At 51.9% G+C, this 24254-nt stretch overlaps 1 protein-coding gene across 2 annotated transcripts; it reads left to right on the top strand.

Annotated features, from left to right (window-relative positions):
- The first annotated feature begins 2336 nt into the window (after window positions 1-2336).
- Window positions 2337-12445, top strand: UBIAD1 (UbiA prenyltransferase domain containing 1). Of its 2 annotated transcripts, none has more exons than XM_007078373.3 (2): window positions 2337-2951; window positions 9996-12445. In XM_007078373.3, exons 1-2 carry the CDS (start codon window positions 2426-2428, stop codon window positions 10481-10483), a joined length of 1014 nt encoding a protein of 337 aa, XP_007078435.1. In that variant the 5' UTR covers window positions 2337-2425; the 3' UTR covers window positions 10484-12445. The 2 variants fall into 2 exon arrangements, with proteins under 2 accessions (XP_007078435.1, XP_042852542.1); XM_042996608.1 differs by lacking the exon at window positions 9996-12445 and adding an exon at window positions 3483-3556.
- The last annotated feature ends 11809 nt before the right edge of the window (window positions 12446-24254 follow it).

The raw sequence follows: 24254 nt of genomic DNA on the forward strand, positions 1-24254 counted from the left end.
TCTTGCTATTACTAATGATGCAGCAAAGAATGCTTTTGTACATAATATTTCCCCTGGAAGCTATAGCAAATAAATACCCAGAAATCAGATTACAGGGTCAGAGGGTAAATGCATGTATAATCGACAGACATTGTCATATTGTTCTCTATAAGGGAGGTACTAATTTTCATTTCCACCCGCAATATATGAGATTTTTGCCACGCTAAGTTGTGATAAGGCCCTGTTTTCTAATTAACAATCACATGGTTTTATAACAACAGTAAGCAATACATATGTAGGTCTCTTTTCAGTTTACGAAGAGCTTTCTTATGTTAAAATGGTAAGCAATATTCATTGAGCACTTACAAAGTATCAGGCATTTTGCTAGACATGATAAAGTAGTGGTTAAAAGCAGCTCGGAGTCTAACTGAATCTGAAACTTTGCTCCAACATTGACTAGCTATACGACCAGGTACTTAATCTCTGTATACCTATTTATTTATCATAAAACCAAAGAGATTATAATGCACTTACCTCAGTAAGTAGTGTGGTGGGGTTAAATGCTAACATACGTAAAGTACCTAAAACCCTCTATGACGCATGTGAGCAGTCAATAAATTCTATCGCTGTTATTCTTGGACATTGAGGCATTCAACATTCTTGAACTGGGAGGCATGTTGTATATTGTTCAGACTTTACACGTGAGTGAACTGAGATAGAGAGGGATTAGGTTATAGAATTGGTAAACGATGGAGCCGGGGTTTTGATATATCTGCTTCTTCCTCTTGTCCAAGTTGGCACGAGAGGACACTTGGGTCTGGCCAGCATCACAGGTATGTGCTACATAGTAGAGATGTAAATATTTAACAACCAGCTAGCTGATAAGGTGGGGGTGGGGGGAGGGACATGTTGGTATGTTTGTATGTACAAGGGCTGGCTTTGGGGCTGTGTGAGGTTGTATTGCTCTTAATGAAACTCTTAATGCTTTTTGACTAAGGGGCTGCACATTTTTATTTTGCACTAGGCACCAAAATTATGGAGTCTGTCCCGCGTCCATACATGCTACGTGCATATTATAACTGTCACCAATATAAAGGATGTATCTAGCACATAACTTCTAAGTACTAATAAAATACACAATGCTTTTCATTGCAAATTCCATATGGCCAATTGATTCTAACAGGATGCGTCTTTTGGATATCGTAGAGCCTCCCAAGCTGGGAGAGATGAGTGGTAGCCCGTCATTATATCATATTTCCACAATGCGATAGACAACAGACAAAAGAAACAAATGGTAACATGGAGTGAGATAATTGGGAAGTAATGAGTTTTGTTAACTTTGTTTTAAATATAATTTATCTAATTGTAAGTTGGTACAATTTAATTTTTAATAATGGCTGTGCTTAATGATGGGCTCAGAAAATTCCTGAAAATTTAACTGTTGGCTCCCTCCAGCCAGAATGAGCTACAGCTATGGCCCATAAGCTTCCAGAAGGCGGGCAATGAAGAGCCAAAGCTGGCCACGAGACAGAGTGGGGAGGAAGACGGTTATTTGCATGAATAAGTGAGTAACCTAGAGTATGGATAAAAAGGCAGGCAGGACAGTACATGGCAAATGGTAATTGTTCACAATAAAAAGCGGGAATTATTGCCGTGGTGATTATTACTAGAGCTAATAATTTCTTAGACATCATTTCCCATTTCAGAGCTTCGTTTCCCATTTAAAAAGTGGGAGGTAATTCTACCTGTTTCATTGCCCTCAATGCCCTCCCTGATTTTTGTCCATTTTGTTCACTGCTGCCTAGCATAGTAAGTGCTCAATAAATACTTGTTGAATGAAAAAAATGAGTGAGTCCTATTTTGGTGAATGGAAGCTCTAGGTAAGTCGTAAAGCGACACGCGGTCGAGGTCGTTCCTGTGATGCTGAGGCTGTTTCCTGCGAGTCTGCGGGTAGCTGAGGGCCTCGGACCCCCGGCGGGAGAGGGGCTTGGCCGCGGGGTCGCCGCTCCGCCCCGGCCCGCCAGGCTCCGCCCCGGCCCGCCAGGCCCCGCCCCCGGCCCCGCCCCGGCCCCGGCCCCGCCAGCACCGGCCCGGCCCGCGCGGTCTGTCCCTGTTTCCGGGCGGGCCTTCGGAGGCTGGCGCACAAGATGGCGGCTCCAGTATCCTAAGGCGCGTGGCCGCAGTTCGGCCTTGGGCTCTAGCCGCGGACTGAGGTCCAGAGACAGGTTTCGCCCAGGTGACAGGAGGTCGGGGCGGTGCCGTCGGGCCTCGTGGGCTGCCTGGTCGGCTCGGTGCTGCCCCCGGGGCCCGCCGCCTCCCCAGCCTTGCCCCGGGGCGGAATCGAAGGAAGGTCAGGTCCGGCCGCCCCGCCCCTCTTCGCCGCTGAGCGGCAGCTGTGCCGTGGGTGGCTCACTATTAACTTTGACTTCAGCCACGTGCAGCTTCCATGGCGGCCTCTCACGTTCCGGGGGAGATTAACATACAGGCGGGAGAGACGGCCAAGGTCGGGGACAGGGACCTGCTGGGGAACGACTGTCCGGAGCAGGACAGGCTTCCCCAACGCTCCTGGAGGCAGAAATGCGCCTCCTACGTGCTGGCCCTGCGGCCGTGGAGCTTCAGTGCCTCACTCACCCCGGTGGCCTTGGGCAGTGCCCTGGCCTACAGATCCCAGGGCGTCCTGGATCCCAGGCTGCTGGTGGGTTGTGCCGTGGCCGTCCTTGCCGTGCACGGGGCTGGCAATTTGGTCAACACTTACTATGACTTTTCCAAGGGCATTGACCACAAAAAGAGTGATGACAGGACCCTGGTGGACCGAATCTTGGAGCCCCAGGATGTTGTCCGGTTTGGAGTCTTCCTCTACACTCTGGGCTGTGTCTGTGCCGCTTGTCTCTACTACCTGTCCCCTCTGAAACTGGAGCACTTGGCTCTCATCTACTTTGGAGGCCTGTCTGGCTCCTTTCTCTACACGGGAGGTAAGAATTGGCCTGTTTTCCTGGCTGCATGTACGGGAAACTGCTGGTTTGCATCGGAGTTTCAGGGCTGGAGAAGAGGTTCCAAAGGTTCTTTTCTGAGTTAGGCCATTTAGGTGAAACCTGTAACGTGTAGGTCATGTGGACTTTTTGAAAACAGTAGTGACTTGAGAAGATCCCAGCTTGGCTTATGGATGGTAGGAAGCACAGAATCCCGTGTATGTAAATTTTTCTATTTGGTTTTCTTTCGATGGTCGTATCTTAGGATGCCACGGTTTCAAATTTTAGAGGAATTAAATTTGAAGAACTCAGAATTATACAGCTAATTACTGGCAGCTGGTTTGCCGTGTGACTCCTTGCAACAGGCTGATTAAGGTAGTGATGGGCAGGTGGTCAAGTCCTACGTATTGAGTGCCTATTATGTGCCAAGCACTGTTCTGTGTGAACCCGGGAGTCGCAGATCCCTGCCCTTGTGGAAGTTATTTCGTAGATCTTGAGGAGACCTGGAAAATAAAAATAATAAATTATATTTAGGATGACCAACGTCCTGGTTTGCTCAGGACTTGAGGTGGTTCCCAAGATGCTGGACTTTTGGTGTTGAAATCGGGAAAGTTCCAGGTAAGCCCCGATGAGTTGGTACCCTGGTCATCGTATATGAAAATATTATTAGTGCTATGGGGAAAATATAAGTAGGGCAAGGAAGGAGGGCATAGCCGACTGTTTGAAGTAGTTTGATCAGGGTAGGCCTCATCAAAAAGGTAATGTGAGCACAGATAGAAGGAAGTTGGCTAAGCATGTACCTAGAGGAAGGATGTTTCAAATCTTGGAATAGCAGTTACCAAAGGCCTTAAGGCAGGAGTGTGCTTAAAAGTTTAAGGAACCACAAGAGTCCGATATTGAGTGAGGGAGTGAGTAAAAAGGTAAAACCAGAGAGAAGTATGTTTGGGGAGGCAGAGAAGCACAGAGATTATGGAGACCTTCATGTTTTAAAAGAATCAGTCTGGGTGCGGTATTGAGAACGGGTAAAGGTGAGTGGGCAAGGACGGAAGCCAAAAGGTGAGGCTGTTCGGCAATCCAGGCAAGAGAGGTTTGGTGGCCTGGATCAGGGTGGTAGTAGAGAAGGGAGGACGTAGTCAGATTCTGAATATATTTGGGTATATTTGGAAGGTGAACAGGGTTTGCTGATGGATGAGATACAAGCACGGGAGAGAGACAGGGGAATTCAACATAACTCAGAGGTTTGGCCCTGAGCACTTGAAATGATGGACTTGATGTCAAGGGAGCTAGAGAAGGATGAAGACAGGTTTGGGGGGGGAGAAAACTGGGAGACTGGCTTGGGACATCTTAATGTATTAGATCTCCTAGTGGAGATGTCAGATGGCTGGCTGGATGTAAGCACCTGAGTTCCAAGGAGAAGCCTAAACTGCAGATGCAGATACTTGGGAGTCTCTGGCACAGGGATAAAGTTGTGTGACTGGATGAGATCACCAGAGGAAAGAGTGGTGATAGAGACCCATGGAGACCAGGACTGTGACCTGGGGCACTCTGATGTGAAGAGGGGGAGAGAAGAAGGAAGGGGTGGGGGAGAGTGTGACAGAGCAGCCAGCTGCGAACAGCTCTGTGAAGGAAATCAGTAGGGTGCTGTGGTAGAACGTGCATGGGGCGGTGGTGAAGAGGCCCTTGAAGGATAAGGAGCAAGCTACAGGGCAGAGTAACTGGGTCTGATTTGGGAGCGAGTCCTTCAGGGCTGGAGGAGTAGCGCAGGCTAATGCCCTGGGGTCAGGGAGAGCTCAGCGTGCTTTAGGATCCATGAAAGGCCAGTGTGATTCAGAGGAAGAGCGAGGTACTGTTGGGGAGGCCACTCAGGGCTGGATCATTCTGGTCTCACAGGGCCTCTGGCTCCCCTGCTAGTTAGTTGTTCCTTACTCCCAGCCTCCAGCTTCAGTCCTTGGACCCCTTTCCTCTAACTTCATCCACTCTCCGGCTGCTTTTAGCCAGTCTCATGGCTTCATATGCCATCTGTTAACCTGGTGACTCTCAAAGGTGTTCCTCTGTTCCAGATTTCTCCACTCAACCCCAGACTCGCCTAACTTCTCCCTCAGTAGCTTCTCCCCAAGATCTCACAGGCATCTCAAGCCCGTTGTGTCTGAAACCAAAGCCCTGATCGCCCCTAAGAATCCTGTCCTACTCCCCACCTCTCCCCATCTCATTCCGTGGCAGCTTCCTCCTTCCAGTTCTTCAGGCTAAAAGTCATGGGCATCATCCTTGGCCCTTCCTTCTCCCATCCAGTCCATCAGCAAATCCTGTTGACTCCACTTTCAAAATGCATTTGGGATCTGGCTGCGTCCCACCACCTCCGGCCACCGCTGTCATCTCCTCAAAAATGGCAGCAGGTTCTTTATCGATATGCCTTTCAGGGTGCTCCCAAATCAGAGCTGGAGTAGTCCTGTGAAAACATAAGGCAGCTACATCAGTCCTCTGCTCAGAATTTTCTAATGGCTCCCATCTTGTTCAGAGGAAAGGCCGGGGTCCTCACAGTGACCCCCAGGACAGTGCATTATCTGTTCACCCTCTCCCCTCCCTCCAGCTCTCTGACCTGCCCCCTTCTTTCTTCCTGCTCATCATGCTCCAGCCACACTGTCCTCTTGGCTCTTTCTGGTACAGGCAGGACGTGCTATACCTTTGTAGATGCTTTTCCTTGGCTTGGAACCCCCTTACTCCTTCTGTCTGCTGGATTCGCTTTCTGACCTCCACCCATTTGCTCACATGTCTGCTGTTTTGTGAGGCTTTACTTTCTACCCTGTTTAAAATTACAATACAAAGTTTTTGCAGCAGATAAAAATAAAATACAGTAAAGTAAAATAAAAGTGCCTGCGCGCGCACACACACACACACACACACACACACACACACACCCTGTGTTTTCCCCCAAAGTACCTTTCCTATTTTCTATTTTCCTTCACAGCACATACTACTCCTTTTTACAAATTTTTATTTTTTTTTATTTTAGAGAGCATGAGCAGGGGAGGGGACAGAGAGAGAGAGAGAGGGAGAGAATCTTAAGCAGGCTCCACACTCAGTGCAGAGCCCAGAGTAGGGCTTGATCCCACGACCCTGGGATCGCGACCTGAGCTGAAATCAAGAGTCAGACGCTCAACCGACTGAGCCACCTAGACGCCCCACAGTTCATACTACTTCTACCATAACAGACTTTGTTAATTGTCTTCCCCTTAAAACTGTAAGCTCCCTGGGATTAGGGATTTGGATCTCTGTTCTTTCTGAACGCGTGGCACCCGGAACACTGCCTGGCATATACTCAGTACTTAATATCCATTGAATGAACAAATGGGGAAACACTGAAAAGTATTGAGCATATTATGTAATGATATGATTTATATATTTTTTTAAAAACCATTGATGTTTATTGGTATAATTTGCTTACTGTGAAATGCACAGATCTCAAGTGTTACCGTTTGATGAATTTCGACAAATGCAGGCAGTTGTATAACCCACACCCTGTCATGATACAGAACATTTCCATGACTCAAAAACTTACTTCTCTGTCAATTTCCACTCTCCCCAACCCTATCCAGAGGCCATCACTGTTTGATTTCTTTCACATAGATTGTTTTGCCTGGTCTGGAACCTTATATAAGTGGAATCACTCAGTATGAATCCTTGTGCCTGGTGTCTTTGCTCAGCGTGGTGGTCTTGAGTAGTTCCTTTTTAAATGCTGAGTAGTATCCATTGTGTGGACATACCACAATTTGTTTATCCTTTCTCCTGTTCAGAGACATTTGGATTGTGTCCCTATTTTGGCTTTTATGCCTGAGCATTCATGTTTAAGCCTTCCTGTGAATATATGTTTTCATTTTTCTTGGATGAATGCCTAGGAATGGAATTGCTGGGGTCATAGGGTAGATGAATGTTGAACTTTATGGGAAGCTGCCAAAGCATTTTCTTTTTTTTTTTTTTTAAGTAGGCTTTATGCCCGCTGGGGAGCCCGACGTGGAGCTTGAACTCATGACCACCCACCCCCACCCCCACCCCCACCCCCACCCCGAGATGAAGACCTGAGCCTCATGAGATCTAGAGTCGGGACGCTTAACCGACTGAGCCACCCAGGCGCCCTGCCAGAGCGTTTTCTAAAGTGGTTGTACTATTACATTCCCACTGGCAATGTTTAAGAGTTCCATTTACTCCACATTCTTGCCAACATTTTGATTTATGTTCTAACAAATTCATTCTGGCCGCTGTGTGGAGAACTTATCCAGTCTTTCACTGTGTTGGCTCATTTGGAAAATGGTGGTGGGAAGTTCCGAGGTGGGCCGCATTCTGAAGCAGGTGGAGCGCGTGAGCCCCGGGCCATACGTCCGCCCCGACTCTTAGGAAGCAGCTTTCTCCCCAAGGGCTCTATCGTTTTCTTGTGTCACATAACCTCAAGAAGGCTACCAGACCTTTCTCGGCTCTCGAGTGGGTTTGTGGTTGGTTTTCGTGTGGGACCTGTTCAAGGTGGGGGCCTATCTTTGCAGGCCCAGGTTTCATTCCACGTTGCTCACCTCACTTTTGCCAGGTGACCCAAGGGAATGTTCTTGGGTAATCTAGCCAGCTGTCAAGGCTGTAGAGCTGTTGTGTTTTCTTCCGTAGCTACAGCCCTGACATCCACCCGGAGAGCTGGGCATGTAAGCAAAAGAAGAGTGGGCAGCTGGTGGAGAAGCATGCCGGGTCCCTGCTGGGAGCCTTCCTGCCTGGCATCTTCCTTGGGCAGAGGTTGTTCCCTCAACAGAATCTGTGAGATTCTGCAGGAGACATTGATTGGCTAACTTAGTACAGGAACCAGTTGCTCTGCTTGAGAGAACCTCCTCCTGGAGGGCATGTCCTCAGAGGACTTCCCACAACACTGCTTGGGGAGTGCGGAATTCGTTTGCTGCATGTTGGCGGGTACCGGGGGCCACGGCTATGACAACACTTCCCTGGGGACGCTTCAGTCTAAAGAACCGAGGGTGGTCATTTAGCACCAAAGCACCCCAACTAAATGGAGGCGTTAGCTAATACCGTGGTGGCAGTCATCTTGCGATATATGAACGTAGGAAGTCTACACGTCGTAGACCTTACACTTACGCTGTGTTCTAGGCCAGTTTTCTCTCAAGAAAGCTGGAAGAGAAACAACCGCAAAGAAGCCCAGCTACCAGTGTGAAGGTGATCTTGGGCTGAACCCATTCTTTGGCTGCCCTGGCCTTAGGTCATCTGCAGACCACCGTCCCTTATCGTTTTCGGCTGGTTAAAATGCAGTTGATGACCCAGTACTTTTCTTTGTCTCCTGATCCTGAGGCCACTCGTTGGAAGCTTGGTCAGATCGGGAGGTTTCCCAAGCTTCTGTGTGTGTGTGTGTGTGTGTGTGTGTGTGTGTGTGTGTACCACACCCCACCCACTCCATGCTGCCTCCCTCTGAGTGGGTCACTTTCCTTAACCTCAGCCCCAGCTCCAGGTGCTTGTTACTGTAGCTCTGTGTTCAGTTCAGCCTTTGTGCCCACGTTGGGGAGCGAGCTGTGAACAAGCCAGACACCAGGCCCTGCCCTCATGGAACTTCTGGTTTGAGGGGAGGATGCAGACTGAGTAATTAGAACCACGATGAACTTTATGAAGGGGGAAATCTGGGGTGCCCTGGGAGCATATTGCAGGGGGACCGGCTGTGGCCTAGCGGGTGAGGAGGGGCTGTCTTGAGGAATGGTCTTTAAGGTCTTGAAGGGTGAGTAGGAGTCTGCCAGGCAAAGGCGGGGTGGCGTGCCTGAAGGCCTTGGGGAACCGACAGAAGTATGAGTGGAGGAGGGGAGCTTAAGGTGAGGTGGGGAGGAGGGAGGCGGGGCCAGAGGTGTGCCGGTGAAGGATCCCGAGGACAGCTTGTGATAAGTGTTTTGAGGTGTATGTTGGAGGAAGGGCATGGTCAGATTATATATTTTTTTAAATGTTTATTTATTTATTTATTTTGAGAGAGAGGAAGCAAGGGAGGGGCAGAGAGAGGGGAAGAGAGAGAGAGAGAGAGAGAGAGAGAGAGAGAGAGAATATCCCAAGCAGGCTCTGCCCTGATAGCTCAGAGTTTGACCTCATGAACTGTGAATTTATGATCTGAGCTGAAATCAAGGGTCAGATGCTTAACCAACTGAGCCACCCAGGTGCCTCAGGTCAGTATTTTGGAAGGACCCCTCTGGCTGCCCGTGAAGATTAGATCTGGGGGTGGGGTGGGGTCATAAGCATGGCTGTCACCATGTTCCAGGCATAGGATGACCATGACTCCTCTTTGGAGATGGGAGTGAGGCCGGATGGATTGTGGCATCGCTGGAGAGAACTGGGCAGGTTCTGACGAAGTGGTTTAGACAGGATTTGAAGCGGGTTGGCAGTCCAGGAGGAGTTCACGGGGCGGGGGGAGGATTTAGTTTGAACTTCGTCGGGGAGGAGGAGTTGGGGGGGAGTTAGTTTGGACTTCATGGGAACCAGAGAAGGGAAGCAGCATGGGAGCCTCGTCTTAGCCGTTTTACTCGTTATGTGGACGAAGGTTTCTTTATGTGGAGTTTGGGCACCGTCAGATTTCCCTGAGATTCGCTGCGGGTTTTCTAAACTAGAGGCTGTGGAAGAAGGAGGGAGAAAAGTAAGAGACTGGGATGGGCCTTCTGTGAGGTACTGACCGACGGAAGCGATGTCTCGCATGGGCCGGCGAAGGGACAGAGAAACCAGAGTGGCCCGTGAGACCATTTAGATCCTCCGTGGGCTCCCCCGTTGAATCGCGTGTGGTGGGAGCCCGCTGCTGTTTGTTGTAGGACTTGCCGGGGGACAGTAGGAAGGACAGCGTGGGGACGACCCGAAGCCCAACTGGGTGCTAAGAGAGGAGTGTTCCCTGCCCCTCTGTGTCACTGGAGACGACCTCAGGTGGGCTCCAGAGGGCAGGGAGCTCGCCGACTGCCTGTGGTCTCTGTCTGAGAACTCCCTGCTCCCGGCCATCCGTTTCCAGCCCTGGATCTCATACCTCCTCTCTGGGTCTTCTGGCCGTAGGAATCGGATTCAAGTACGTGGCCCTGGGAGACCTCGTCATCCTCATCACTTTCGGCCCGCTGGCCGTGATGTTCGCCTACGCCGTCCAGGTGGGGTCCCTGGCGGTCTTCCCCCTGGTCTACGCCATCCCCCTCGCCCTCAGCACCGAGGCCATTCTCCACTCCAACAACACCAGGGACATGGACTCCGACAGGGAGGCCGGCATCGTGACGCTCGCCATCCTCATCGGCCCCACCTTCTCCTACATGCTCTACAACACGCTGCTCTTCCTGCCCTACCTGATCTTCAGCATCCTGGCCACACGCTGCAGCATCAGCCTGGCCCTGCCCCTGCTCACCATTCCCATGGCCTTCTCCCTGGAGAGACAGTTCCGGAGCCAGGCTTTCAACAAACTGCCCCAGAGGACTGCCAAACTCAACCTCCTGCTGGGGCTCTTCTACGTCTTTGGCATCGTCCTGGCCCCAGCGGGCAGTCTGCCCAAACTCTGAGGGTCCCGGGAGCCCTCCCCACCCCCGTCCGTGCCCCCTCACCTTAGAGTGTGTTTGTCGAAGGCGGAGAATCACGGGAGGGAGGCTGATTTGGCAGTCGGGCCTAAGGAAGGCTTCGGAACTCCCACCTTTTTTCTAATTATTATGCTTTTAAAGATAAGGTTTGTTTTTGTATTATTCCGTTTGACCGTGACTCTTGGAACCACTCATATCAGAAGGTGAACTGGAAGCATGGCCCTTGTTTTATTTATAATTTCCACTAGGGGGTGCTGTTGGGTCACTTTAAAGTGGATTCAAAGGCCCTAAGACTTTGTGAAGGAGCCACCAGGTTGGCCTCGGGTCCTGAAGAGCCCTTGTAACTGGGCTCCTCCTTGCTCCATTGACACGCAGCCAGCTTCCTCCCGGTATGCTGGTCTTGCAGGATGCGCTGGCGACCGGCGCTGGGCCCCAGGACACAGGAGCATCCGTCTCTTACCCTGAGCCCTTGCGTCCTAAAATACACTGCTTGAGAGAGAGTCCCTCGTTAGCAGTCCAGCGTGGCTCCCAGCTTTGTGCCTGCGTTGTGTGTCAGGCGCGTTTGTCCTTCGTCCCCCCTTTCACTTATTGCCACAGCTGAATGTCCTGCAGCAAGATAGTCAAGCTGAGGGCTGGGAAAGGAAAAAAAAAAAAACCAAAAACCCACCCTGGAGTCAGCTGAGAAAATCACTCTGCTTTTGGGTAGAATTTGGTGGGGCAGCTGTTTTCCCTGTATAGAATCTACTGGAATGACTCCAGCCCTTTCAGTAGCTATTAGGAGCCCTGAAATTGTAGAAGCACTGTCCTTGTGGACTCCGTAAAGCCCACAAGGTCGCCTCTTCCCCCACCTATTGCCTTTCCTGATGCTCCCCTGTGCCCACCCCCCATCTCTGTCCAGTTCCCATTTGTGCGTCTCCTGTCCGTGCAGCCTGACTGTTTGGGTCGCAGCTTAGCAGCTGAGTTGAGGACAGTTGTCACTTTCCACAGAGCCCCAGGGAAATCAGCTCTTCCCTGAACGAATAAGCCGACAGACACAGTCCTGACCCTGTTCAGCTGGAAGAAAGGCCCTGCCGGAGAAGGAACCGTGTCTTCGTCTTTGAAGACAGATGAGCAGCATTGACCCCGCTGCTCCCAAAGGCTTCAGTGGCCTTGTGCAGAGATCATTTGTGCCCAGAATGGGGGAATTCCAATGCTGCTTTTCACTTCATTGCCTGCAAAGTGTAATTTCTGGGCTACAGTTGCCCAGTTGCATTTGGTCCAAGACTGAAATAGATTGAGACCGTCATCATCATGCTTTTCCGTTGTGATTACAGCAGCCTTTCAGATAGGTGATTCAGGGGCCCGGCCTGCCAAAAATGACAAGAATTAGTTCTTCACCCTTAAAGGCAGGCTGAGTATGAGTTGGTTCCTTAAGATCGGTCAGTCTACTTGGGGAAAAAACATACTTGGAAATTGCAAACGTTCCTCCAAAGTTAAAGGTGGTTTGACTGCAGAGCTCCGGGATCCTCGAATGGTGGTTAGAGCCCAGTGACAAGAGAAGGAAGGACGGCCCTCCTCTCCTGCCATTCTTCCCAGCACCACTGTCGTTTTGACGCCAGGCTTGTGGCATTTTGGTGCTCATAGGGGTCCTGCCTTCAAAGATAGGCTCTTGTGGCATCTTTTCAGTGCAGGCCATTCTCACACAGGGCTCACTCCGGTGGCCGCAGGACCAGAGCTCCCTGTATCCCCAGACCAGACCCACCTTTGCAAGCACACGTGTCGGGAGGTGACATCCGGCCTCTGCACTGCATCATGGTACAGATTTTAACGCGTATTTTTTTATATAAATGTTTCTAAAAGGCCGGATTTGGTGCCAGGTTTTCTATACAGGTCACCATAATTTGTATTACACCCCCTGATTCAATGAAGGTTTTCTTTAGACTTGTCAATAAAAACAATGTCTTATCAGTTGTCTCTGCTCTTCTCCTACTTCCTGTCTTGCTGTGAACTGATTCATGAATCTCAGGAGGACAGCGCAGGAACACCGGGCCATTCGGCGGGGGTGCGGGTGTGGCGCCTGGCCTCCGCCGACGAATCTGGATAGGGGTTTGGCCGGATTTGAGGGGCCTTTAGGAAAGACGGGAGGGACCGCTTAGAACCAGCCGGGCCAGGTCATCCTCACTTCCTCTGTCCTGTCCTGCATTCGTTTTCTGTTTCCTCGGTAGGGTCGCTGCGCTGATGGGTGGAGAACGTGTAGTTGACAGAGTACATTTGGGTTTCAGCTGGCATTTGACAATGTGTCCCTAGGAACAGAGCAGAGATATGCAGACCGGATACCGGTCTAGTCAGAGGAATTTGTGGGAGACGGAACACACTGCGGGGAGAGAGCTGGCCGATGAGGGCGTCCTGTCAAGGGGCAAGGAGGCCTTTAGTAGCCCATGTGAGCCTGCCCTCTGCCCTCCACCCTCCAGCCGGCCGGATCCAACACCTGTCAGTGACTGGAATTAGCCTAAATCACAGGCTTTTTTAAACCTTGGAGGAAGAGCTTAGAGAATGGCTGACCATTAGGATCCTCATAAATCGAGAGGCTGCTTTGATGGGTCAAAGGAGAAAATTCGCATGAATGAGTCTACTTGGGTCCCCAGATCAACTTGTGTGACATCAGAAGGGGGAGATCCGTGGCACGGCAGCAGTAGATGTGGTGGGTGTGAATTTTATCAATGACCCTGGGATACAATATCCCGTGCCTTTATTTCTGTGAGTCAGATTTATTCTGCTTCCCAGAGGGGTAGCTGGAAATTCAACCTCAGTCACCTGTTGGGCCCACTCCCATCCCTCTGGGATCACCCAGGACTCCTGGGTCTCGGGTGGGGGGAGTAGGAGGCCAGGGGTGTTGGCTGGGCGGGAAGCACCTGTTCGCTGCACAATCTAATAAGTCCACCTCCCCTATTCAAAGCACTTCCTGCGTCTCCAGCCCTTGCAGGACCTTTGCACAAAATCCCAACCCGGGGACTCCATGCTGGCTTCTTCTGGAGTGGGGCAATGAAATACATCACATGTTATTAATCTTTCCGTTAGTCCTGTGTTCAAACCAACACACCAAAATCTGAGCCTGTTACCTGGCCCAAAGGTCAGTTTGAGTCAGTAATGAGTTCTGACTTCCGTCAAGGTTAATGTGATCCGAGGCAAATTAATAGGCGATTAGTGTCCAGAACAAGGAAAAGCGCAGGCCCTGCCATCCCTGTGTTGTTGGATTCTATATAGGGGGCTGGGTCCGTTTCTGAGCTCTTTTCCTTTCTTGTTTGTTTATTTTTATTCTTGATAGTCAATCTGGGGATGGGTCAAAAACATGCCATGGATAGCATACACTTGGATCTCAGCAAGGCATTTGGCAATATGGTATGAAATAAGAAATGGATGAAAATGCAGTCAGAGCAACTTTATTTCTGTGTGCACGTGCGTGTGTGTGTGCACGTGCGTGTGTGTTTTCACGCTGGTAACAGCTGCAGCAGAGATTTTATGTCCCCGGTATGGGAAGTGCATTTTGAAGATAATGATTAACAGACTGGATCTTGTCCCGAAAGCGATAGGCACACTGGCCAGGACACTTAGAACAATGTCGGCATGTCAAGGAGACTAACCAGAGGGATGTGTGTGTGTGTGTGTGTGCGTGACTTCAAAGGTCAAACCTAGGACCAATGGATAGAAGTTAACATGGCCCCAAGTTTAAGCTCTTAGGTCAGGAAGAACTTTCCAGCCATTAGAGAAATTGGCAGGTGGGATATTCAAAACATCACAGTAGTAGTGAGCTCCCTGTGACGGGAGGCATTCAAGTGAAGGATGGCTTGTCAGAAACATTGAAGCAAAGCGTTGGATGTCAGAGGGGTGGACAAGAAGACCTTAAGGGTCTCCCAATCCTGTGATAGAGTGGTTCTGTTTTTCTGGGATTTTCTCTCAAACCTGCTCCCAGGGGTTGGAAGGACAGAGGACAAGAAATATGTCACCACTTCCTCTCTGTGCTGTCAGATTGTTGTCTGTGTGCCTATTTTAGCAGGCACAGCTGTGATTAATGTTCCTCTTTTTAGAGACTATACACACACGCACACACATACGTGCGCGCGCACACACGCACACAAAGAGTTGATTTTGCCCTTGAAGTGGAGTGGATGACAGCTCTGTTCCTCCGAGCCTCGCAGACCACTCTGCTGCTAATGGACTGTCAGCCTCTTTCATTCCGGGCTCGACTGTGTGCCGGCTGGTGTAAAAGCGGCGCCTCTGGCAAGAACCTGGCACTTGGGTCTCAGCCAGTTGACATTTGTGATTTGCCCTTCTTCAAATCGGTACAGCCCTCCCACCGTGAGTAACTGAGCCAGGATGCCAAAGGGCGGTATAAACCAGGTCAGGTCCCCTGCCTGCAGAGGTGACAAGGGCTGAGCCCGGGCTCTTCAGGAGCACCTGCAGGTGGTTCCTCAGTGGGGAAAAGGCTAGAATTGCAAGGCACGGACCCCTTCAGTGCCCCCGACCCACTGGACACCCGGAGAGCCCTGGGAGGGTGTTGATCACACGATGTCAGTGACGTTTGGGGCAGAAAGGGAAGTTGGTCTGGGGGCGCACTGTGATGCTAATATATCCAGAGAGGCAGCCCTCTGTGCTGTGTGACTCAAGGGACACCCCAAGTCCACACCCCCACCCTCCTGCCATATCCTTGTCTCTCTGTCCCCCAGCCAGCCTCAGCATTATTGCCATTAGGGTCATGGTGGGTTTAACAGGGAAGCCCGGGGGCTGGCCCTGGTGCCTTTGGGGGCATGTCAACATGACTGCTGTCCGTCTCCCCCAGTAGGTGGCAGGACTGGTGCACAAGGACCTGTTTTACTTACTGTCTAAGGTAGCACTTCAGATCCAGCTCGCCTTCTTGGCGCCTGGAAGCCTCGAAATGAATGTTTGCTGAGTGACTGAGTGAATGACAATAATAAAGCTATCACTTTATTAGGTGATAGCTAATTAGCTTTATTAGGTGTGTGTTAGGCATTGTTCTGAAAGCGAAAATACATTCTTTTAATGCTCAGGACAACCCCATGAATGGAGTATTAAGGTCTCTTTTTCAGAAGAGAGGACACTGAGCCTCAGGGACTTGATTCAATTCTCCCAGGGTCATCCAAGTAGTAAGTGAAGGAAGCACAATTCAAACCTTGGACTCTTTCAGGGCAAGGTCTGCCCCTCATGCCTGTCATGTGTGTCTTGTGTGGCCTTGTACACGGGGCTCAGCCAGTTGGTCTACTCTTGGCAGTGCTGGCGTCGAGGGAGCAGACAAGGCTGAAGGTGGGGGTGCCAGAGAAGGGCGCTTCGGAAGCATCAAAGAGGGACCAGCCTTCATAATTTCCCTGGCCTCGCCACTGCTCGTCGGTGCTGGAACCACTCCCAAGGGTGAGTGATGGGGCCGGCTGCAGGCCCACAGAGGTGGCCTGGGGCCCTGGCAGGTGGTTCCCATCATGGAGGGACCGCCACCTCCTGGCTGCGGGTGCCCCGGGGAGGGAGGCACACAGAGAGCCTGAGGCTGGCAGAAGAGACGAACTGTTGAAGGTTGAGGAGGTGCCATGGGCTGGGCACTGGCCTCTAAACTTCAAGGTGAGCACCTCCCTGCATCCCCCACCCCTGCCCAGGCCCTCAGCCCTGCACCCTCCAACGCCTCCAGGGGGCCAACTCTACAGGGACGGTAATTAAGCAGCTTGTCGAACCTGCTCTGGTCAGTCTCATTCCCCACAGTGACACGGGAAGGTCCGTTCAGGTTACATTTCTACTCCTGCACCCACCAGCCTACGTTCATTTTCTCTGTTCCTTGCAGTCCCCACCCAGCCACTGACTCAGAGTGCCCACGTCAGGAACGTGGGTCACTCTGCTTCCCGAGGGTGTGGCTGGCTGCCAAGTGGACGGGGGGTGGGGGAGACCGAAGGAGCCCCTCCCTACCTTCAGAGTGAGCAGCCCCCGGAGCTGATGATCATACAGTGCTGGGGACACAGAAGACGCAGTGGGAGGAGGCTGAGTGAGGCGTGTCACCTAAAGAATAAACACTGGCCACCACGGTGCCCTGAGGGTAGAGAAGGGGGTGCTAGATGGAGCTAATCATCGAGGCTTCCAGGAAGGCTTCCGGGAAGAGGTGGCCATGAGGGTGATTATTTCCTTGGAAGCTGAGGTGCTGGTGGACCTCGGCTGGAGAAAGTCCCTTGACCGCTGCCCGCGAGTTTGGGTGAAGCTTCATCAGCCTCTCACTGAGGCAGGTGTGCTAAGGGCCATGACACCACCACCAAGGTCAAAGCCAGAAGGATGAAAAACCCTGACACCTCCTTGCTGAGAAACAAACAGGAGGGGACGGTGGGGCATTTAATCAGCCAGGGCTGCCAATACCTAATCAAGATGAATGGCCTTGAGAGATGAAGCCCAGGAACAGCCCTGTGTTAGGAGATGGGAGACCGCACTAGGGCCCCTGGAAGGCCAGATTCCAGAGAGATGCCAACGGGGTTGGAGGTCACCACTGTCACCAACTGTCACCAACCAGGGCTTTCCGGTTGACGCTTCTCTGGCCGAGGACCTTTACTGAGCCTGCTCTGGGCCGGCTGTGTCTCAGGACTGATGATAAATGGGGTGCCCCCCTCCCTGCTCTTTAAGGACTCAGGTGTGCGGGTGGAGACAGCCTACGTGGATAAGTTATTCTCATGCTGTCGCAGGTGCCATAATAGGGGCCCAAAGGGTGTGGGGGGAATGAGGGTGGCAGAGATTTATTGCTCCAGACCCGGAACACCAGTTCACTGTTGACGCGAACCTTTTTCGCTGGGGCTTCTGACCGCTGGTCTTCTCTGGCGCCACCTGTAGGCGGCTGCGGGGCAAGCCAGTCACTCACAATTAATTGAGCACCTACAAACTGTGTTACACCTGGGGTTAGGCTCTGGGGGATAGACCCAGTCCTATCCTCAGGAATTGCACAATCCCAGAGGAAAGACAGACAAACAGGCCCTCCTTGTATCACTCGTGGAGTCTGGCGGCACTGAGTTTAGTCAAGTCCAGGCTGTATCGCTTGCCTACCAGGCGTGCTCAGCCACGCTATATAACCCCTTTAAGGGGGTCCTTTCCCCCAAATGTACCGTGGAGAGAGGTAACATCTCTCCTTGAGCTCCCGTCAAAGTTCAACAAGGGAAGAACATCCAGGAAATATCTGAAGTCTGTTTTACCAGGGTCGCCATTAAATTACAAACATTTGCTCATGTGTAAGTGTGTGCGAATGTGTGTGTGCACTTGTGTACGTGGGGGGGGGTACCTGCCCTCTGCCCCCTCACCAACAGGGTAGTTATTATTCTGGGTATTCAGGAAGAACCGAAAATTAATGGAACCTGATGCAATGAGCGACACCTTGTAAAACAATCTCAATTACCAGATAACCAATCTCCGTGCAATTCCAGAGAGGATAAAAAGAGGCCACGGGGGCTGTGAGCAAATGAGAGCCCAGAACTGCGGGCAGAGGCAGGGAGATGGAACCGTCCGTTATCTTGCCAGCTCAGAACAGAGGTTAGGCACAGGGGCGGGCTGCTGTGCTGAGAAGAGACATTCTTTCTCCAAGAAGGGGCGAGGCCGGGACGGTGAAGAGCAAAGATAACCGAGTTAGTCAAGTGGGGAAGCGGGCTGTGTAGTCTGTGCCCCCCGGGCCATCGGGTGGCTGCAGCTCAGCGCGCTTAGGCAGTGCTGGGACACCTGCTTCCCCAGGAGGGGCCGTCCCCCTGGAGAAGCCGGGTCCTGCCTTGGAACCTCCACTGGCTGCCTGGCGGACCGTTATATTATTCTCCAGCCCCTTCCTGGGCTCTGTGGGGAGGGTGTCCTCGCATTCACATCCTGGGGTCTGTCCCGAGATGGAGAAGTTGAAGGAGGGGGGGGGGTAACAGCAGACCGTTCACCCCGCCTGACCGTGGTCAGAGTGAGTCTCCCTCCTCCGAGTCCGGGAAGCTGGGTGGCATTCACCAAGGCCCTTCTCCATGCACCTCTCAGCCCGCCCTCCCCCGCCTCCCCCCCCCTCCCCCCGCAGCCCCGAGAGGTGTGGCCTCGGCTGGCTTCACAGGCTGAATGGTTCCGTGACTCGTTCAAGGTCACAAGGCCACGGAATGGCGGACCTGCCCTGGCGCTTCTCTGACTCTGAATGTGGCTCTCGTTTGGTTAAAAATCTCATTTTCAAAACTTTCGTGTGAAGGGGGGGACAACACATGACGGTTTTTTTTTTTTTTTTAATAAATCTCATTTTGAATTTAAATCTCTTTAAAAATGTTGAAAGAACCACAGCTGCCTGTCTGTCGTCTTCCCTCCCCTTCTCCTTCCTGCCTCTCCCCTCGCTTCCCTCCCCTCACCGGCTGCCCTGAGCTCCCCCTGCACATGCCGGCCACCCTGAGTGCGGGAGGAGAGATAGGAGAGGTAGGGTCAAGGGGCCTGGCAGAGGGAGGGGAGGGTCTCAGCGTTCCCACTGTTTGGCAAGGGGCTGGATGATTCTGTGCGTGGTGCTCTCTGACCCCACAGATTATCTCAGCCATCCCTCCCATCTGGAGCAGATGCATGGCTCCCGCGAATTCGGGAGGCATCATCTTCACGCCAGACAATATCATCTAAGGAGACCCACACTGCAGGGTCTCACCAGCCTTGCTCTCCGCCCTTTTGCCGTCTGACCCGGGAGAGGCTCACATAATGTGTGTTCTCGCCTTTGAGAGTCGTGGCGACTCCACGATGGAGTTAAAACAGTTCCGATTTTGTAGCTGAGGCAACCGAGGCTCCTGCGGCAAGATTAAGCACCTTACAGCCACCCAAGGTGGCAGAGCCAGTGGCCCAGCCAGGATTGGAAGGCAGGTCCTGTGACTCCGAGTCCAGTGCTCTCCCCAACCATGCCGCCAACCTCGATCCCAGCCTCTAGAAGGCAGGGGTGGCATTGGAGGATTGTGGCTTCCAGGTTGCTCCTGAAACACCCACGTCAGAGACAAAACGCAAGTAGAGAGGCAGGCCTGACCCTGCGGAGCGCGGGGAGCGGCGATGGCTCCCCGGGTGGGGATAAAGCAAACAGGCGAGGAGCTGCTGAGTGGGAGATAATCTCTGAGAAATGATCAAGTGCCAGTTGCTTCCGCAGCTGCAGGGCTGCATCTGGGCCCAGTGCTGACGTGAGCTCCACCCCCAGATCCGCATTGTCACTGCTTGTTGGAAAAACAGATGTTATTGTCCTCTGTTCCCATCCCTTTGTCCCTAATAGGCACTTAAGTGCAGGAGGGGGAATGGAGAAACGGGGACAGAATCTGCGTCTATTTCAGGCTCTTTCCGGAAGCTTGCACTTTGGTGGGACTTGCTGCTTGGGGTAGAATGGGTGCACGGAAGGACCTCCTCTCCCTGCCCTGAGTGCCCAGGGCTCGCAGGTGCTGAGGACTGGTTCTGGGAGGGGGTGACTCCATGTCTCCTAGGTGCCCTGCTTGGACTGGACCTTTGGCTGACGTTAGGCAAAGGGCCACCCCTGGCCTTCTGCCTTGACTCCCAGAATTTGGGAGGTTGGATAAGGTCAAGGGCTGATGGGATCAAGGTCTGGAGTCCTATTCTTATTTGGGATTCATTCGTTCGTTCGTTCATTCATCCATTCATCTATTCACTCATTGACCTGCTGCTGAGCACATTTCTTCAGTTTAACCCAAGCTCTGACAGCAGCGTGCTGCTTTGCGGGTAAAAACTTCTCGTGGAAGAACAGGACATCCTCTTGCATCAGGTCACCGTGGCTCTGACTTAATGGGAGCTCAGAGGCTCTGCTGCACAGAAATTGCTCTGCAGCAACCTGCCCGGTGCCTTGAATCCCGCCATCAGTCAGTCTTCTGGATGAAGGCGTTGTATTTCCCAAAGGGCCCTGCCGAAACACAAGTGCATAACTGAGGAGGGCTCACAGAGGGGGAAAAAAAAGACCTGCCCGTCACCAGGGACGGAGAGACACAGAAGAAGAGACATGTCCAGCCTCTGGGCTGCTGCCCTGGGAGGGCAGCCTGAGGGGCTGTGTGAGAAAATTAAGGACGCGGGGGAGCGGTTCCTAGAGGGATCGGGTCCTGCGTGTCACTGGCTGCCCGGCTCTGCTCAGACCCATGATGTAAGCCTAAAGAGTCTTACGCCAAAGTAAGTCTTACACTTACTAAAGAGTGAGGGGAAACTTTGTATGCTCTGCTGACCCTCAAACCTCAGAAGCTCAGAGATGGGGCCACGTCAGTGGGGTGGCAGGGGCAGAGACGGGTAGAGATGGACGCATGCCCCTACTGCCTTGCCTCTGGCCATCTCTGTTCTGTGCCCGTCTCCTCTCCCAGCTGGGGCCAGGGGCTGATTGCAGGTGAGCTCAGGCCCCCAGCCGGCCGCTTCCCTGGGCCATCCCGATGAGTTTGATGAAAGAAGAGAGAACGTCATCACTGATGGGGGTGCGGGAGACCCTGTCCTGCCACACCCCCTTCACCTGATGGGTATTAGGCCTCTAATTAACTGGGGAGGTGCCCACGAGGCAGCGATGCCCTCTGTAACCTCTTACTACTTAATATTCCAAACCTATTTCACCTCCCTGTAGCAGAACTGCTAAAAAAGTCACATAATTAAAGCACATTAGAATTCATTTGAAATGGTTTCCATAAAGACAATTATTATCTAGTGATGATTCTAGGTGAGTGCGTGAGCTTACAGAATACCAGAGCTGAGGGAGGGCTCGCCCCCTCGCCCCACTTTGTTCTCCAGGAATCTCTCAGGAAGGGCCTTTGGAATGTTTCTTAATGCCCTCCGGCCCCTCCCCACCTCACTGCCTTCCACAGCAGCGTGAATACACCATCCACCATCCAGCAGCTTGCCCCCTACCCCTGAGTGATAAGGGGTTGGATGAGGAACATCGTTCAGGAGAAAATGGAAGGAATCCGGCCAGAGTCCCCAAAGCCTTGCTTACCTCTGGTGGCTCTTTATGCCTCCCCCAGACTCCTCTGCCCCCCTGCACACTTATCCCTATCCATCCCTTCCCCTTTTCCCAGATCTGGTGTGGCAAAACGGGTGCTCTCTGGAGCACAGGGTTTTGTCGTAGGGACAACACTCAAAAGGCTTAGTATGGAGAGGAAACCTGGGAAGTTGGAAAACCATCTCCTTGTCCCCAACCAGGGACTCCTGATCCAAAAGCCCTGAAGGCAGTGACTGTGCCTAAGTCATTTCCCATGTCTGGGACTTGGGCTGGGCAGATGGGCCTCTTTAAGGCATGTTCCCTTTGAATATACTTTTTTTTAAAATTTATTTTTAAAGCTTATTTATTTTGAGAGAGAGAGAGAGAGAGAGAGAGAGGCAGGAGGAGGGGCAGAGAGAGAGGGAGAGAGAGAATCCCAAGCAGGCTCTTCACTGTCATCACAGAGTCTGACATGGGGCTGCATCCCAGGAAGCGTGAGATCATGACCTGAGCTGAAATCAAGAGTTGGACGCTTAACCGACTGAGCCACCCAGGCGCGCCTGCAAAAGATTTGACTCTGTAAGTGTGTGTGCTGTTGCTAATATTAAAATTAGGTGGCAATTTCTGAATACATACTACTCAGCTTTGGGGTGAAATCGTCTAGAAGCTTCCAGGTGGCAGTGAAGTCAGACTGAGGCAGAAGTAAGAATTTGACATAGGTTATCTCCTCCCTCCACCTCTTGTCCCTTGACTCAGTGTCTGATGTGGTTGCTGTCAGGTTGCTGAAATGCACATTTCTCTCCCGCTTTGACGGGTACCAATGTCAGGTCTTGAATGAAAGCCACCTCCTCTTGGTATGAAGGATGAGAAAGACACTGCCCATTGGAGGAGGGCGCTAGGGGCTGCTTCCAGATTGATGACTATGGTGCCCTGTATGCAACAAGCCCCCCTTCTCCCCGTGGCACGCCCGTTTGCAATGTGCCTACTCTCCAGTCTTCTTGTCAAGAGGCAGAGTCTCTTTCCCATCCCCTTGAACCTGGGTTGGTCTTTGACTTCCTTTGGCCAATACGATATGGTGGACGTAATGCTTCCCAGCCTAGTCTCTGACAGGCCTTGCAGCTTTTGCCCTCCTCCACGGGGGACTACCCTGAGGCCGCCAGGTGAAGGAGTCAGACCCAGCCTCCTGAAGGGTGAGAAGCCACATGAAGTGGAGATGAACTATCGCAGCTGAGGTCCCCAGACCATCCAGCTGACAAGCCAGCACCAACCACCAGACGTGTGTGCGAGGCCAGTTTTAGGCTCTCTGGCCATCCCAGCCACCAGCTGATTGAACACGAGGGAGTCCGGGAAGAAGCAGCCCGAGACACCCACAGAATCACAAGCAAATAAACAGTTATTCTAAGCCACTAAGTTCTGGGGTGGTTTGTCACACAGAAATTCATAACTGATACAGTTACTGACACCCTTGCCTGAGCACCCACTGGCCAATGCCAGCACCCTAGGGGACAGGACTGTGCCTTCAAATGCTTTGTCCATTCTTCCTTCTAGAAACCCCGGAAGCAACTTTTTTGCCTAAGATTTGCTTCTTTGCTCATCCCCACCAGTTTCCGGGCCTGACACAGCAGTGCCCATTGCTCTCTATTAGTTTAATATATGTTGAAGCTTCCAAATAGATGCTGGGGCCCAGGTGGAACAGATGAAATGTGACTAAGTTCTGGGGGATGATTGATAATGAGTAGGGACTGGAAAATCAATTGTGTTAATTCCTAGTCTGTCACTGGGACCGAGAATTAATGAGAAAATCTGTCTAACTTAATGGTATTTACACATTATACAGAGTGTGATAAAATTGTCGGCAGGTGCTGCCTGGCATTCCAATTACACACGGCCTGCACAGCCTGAGGGGCAGGCGGGTCTGAGCTGCCCAGGACCTGGGCTGGGCATATGGAGACTCGCCCCAACGGCCACACTAAACTCTGAGTAGATCCCAGACCCCTGCGTGGATCTCAGTGGCCCTTCTGGTCCCTGCCATTTGGGGGTGTCCAACTGGCAGTGTCTCTGGGATTTGCCGGAGGGTACATTTACAGGGCTGCTTTGAAGGTAAGCACTCCAGAAGCCACGTGGGCAGTTGGACAATGGCCAAGGGTGGGCTCAGTCCTATGGGCTGGCATGATTTGAGAGACACAGATGATCCTCCTGACCCACCTGACCCCTTCCCCATGGAAGGTCAGCACCAGTCCTGCCCTATATACCACATCCACATGACAAGTCGCTTTTGGAAGACACCTTGAAAAGCCTCATGGAAAGTGACGGGAGAGTCTTCTTTGGCGTCTGAGTGTTTGCTTCCCTGAAATTCTGTCCTGACCAGGGCCGTCCATGGAGGTGTCCCCGAGAACCCTCAATTCCTGGCATTCACACCCTTGTGTGGCCTTCTTTCATACTGAATAGGACTGATCCGAGGATCCAGCAAGATAATGCAGGCATGGCTGCATGTGACTTCTTTTTTTGTTTGTTTTAATTATTTTTCAACGTTTATTTATTTCTGAGAGACAGAAAGAGATAGGATGTGAGCAGGGGAGGGGCAGGGAGAGAGGGAGACACAGAATGCAAAACAGGCTCCAGGCTGTCAGCACAGAGCCCCATGTGGGGCTCGAACCCACGGACCACGAGATCATGACCTGAGCCAAAGTCAGACGCTTAACTGACTGAACCACCCAGGCACCCCTGCATGTGATTTCTGAAGCCAGTTCATAAAAACGGCGGCAGCTTTTGCCTCGCTCTCTCTCATCGCTCACTCTGGGGGAGGCACCACCATGGGGGGAGGAA

The sequence above is a fragment of the Panthera tigris genome, chromosome C1, assembly GCF_018350195.1.
Source record: "Panthera tigris isolate Pti1 chromosome C1, P.tigris_Pti1_mat1.1, whole genome shotgun sequence".
Taxonomy (NCBI): Eukaryota; Metazoa; Chordata; class Mammalia; order Carnivora; family Felidae; genus Panthera; species Panthera tigris.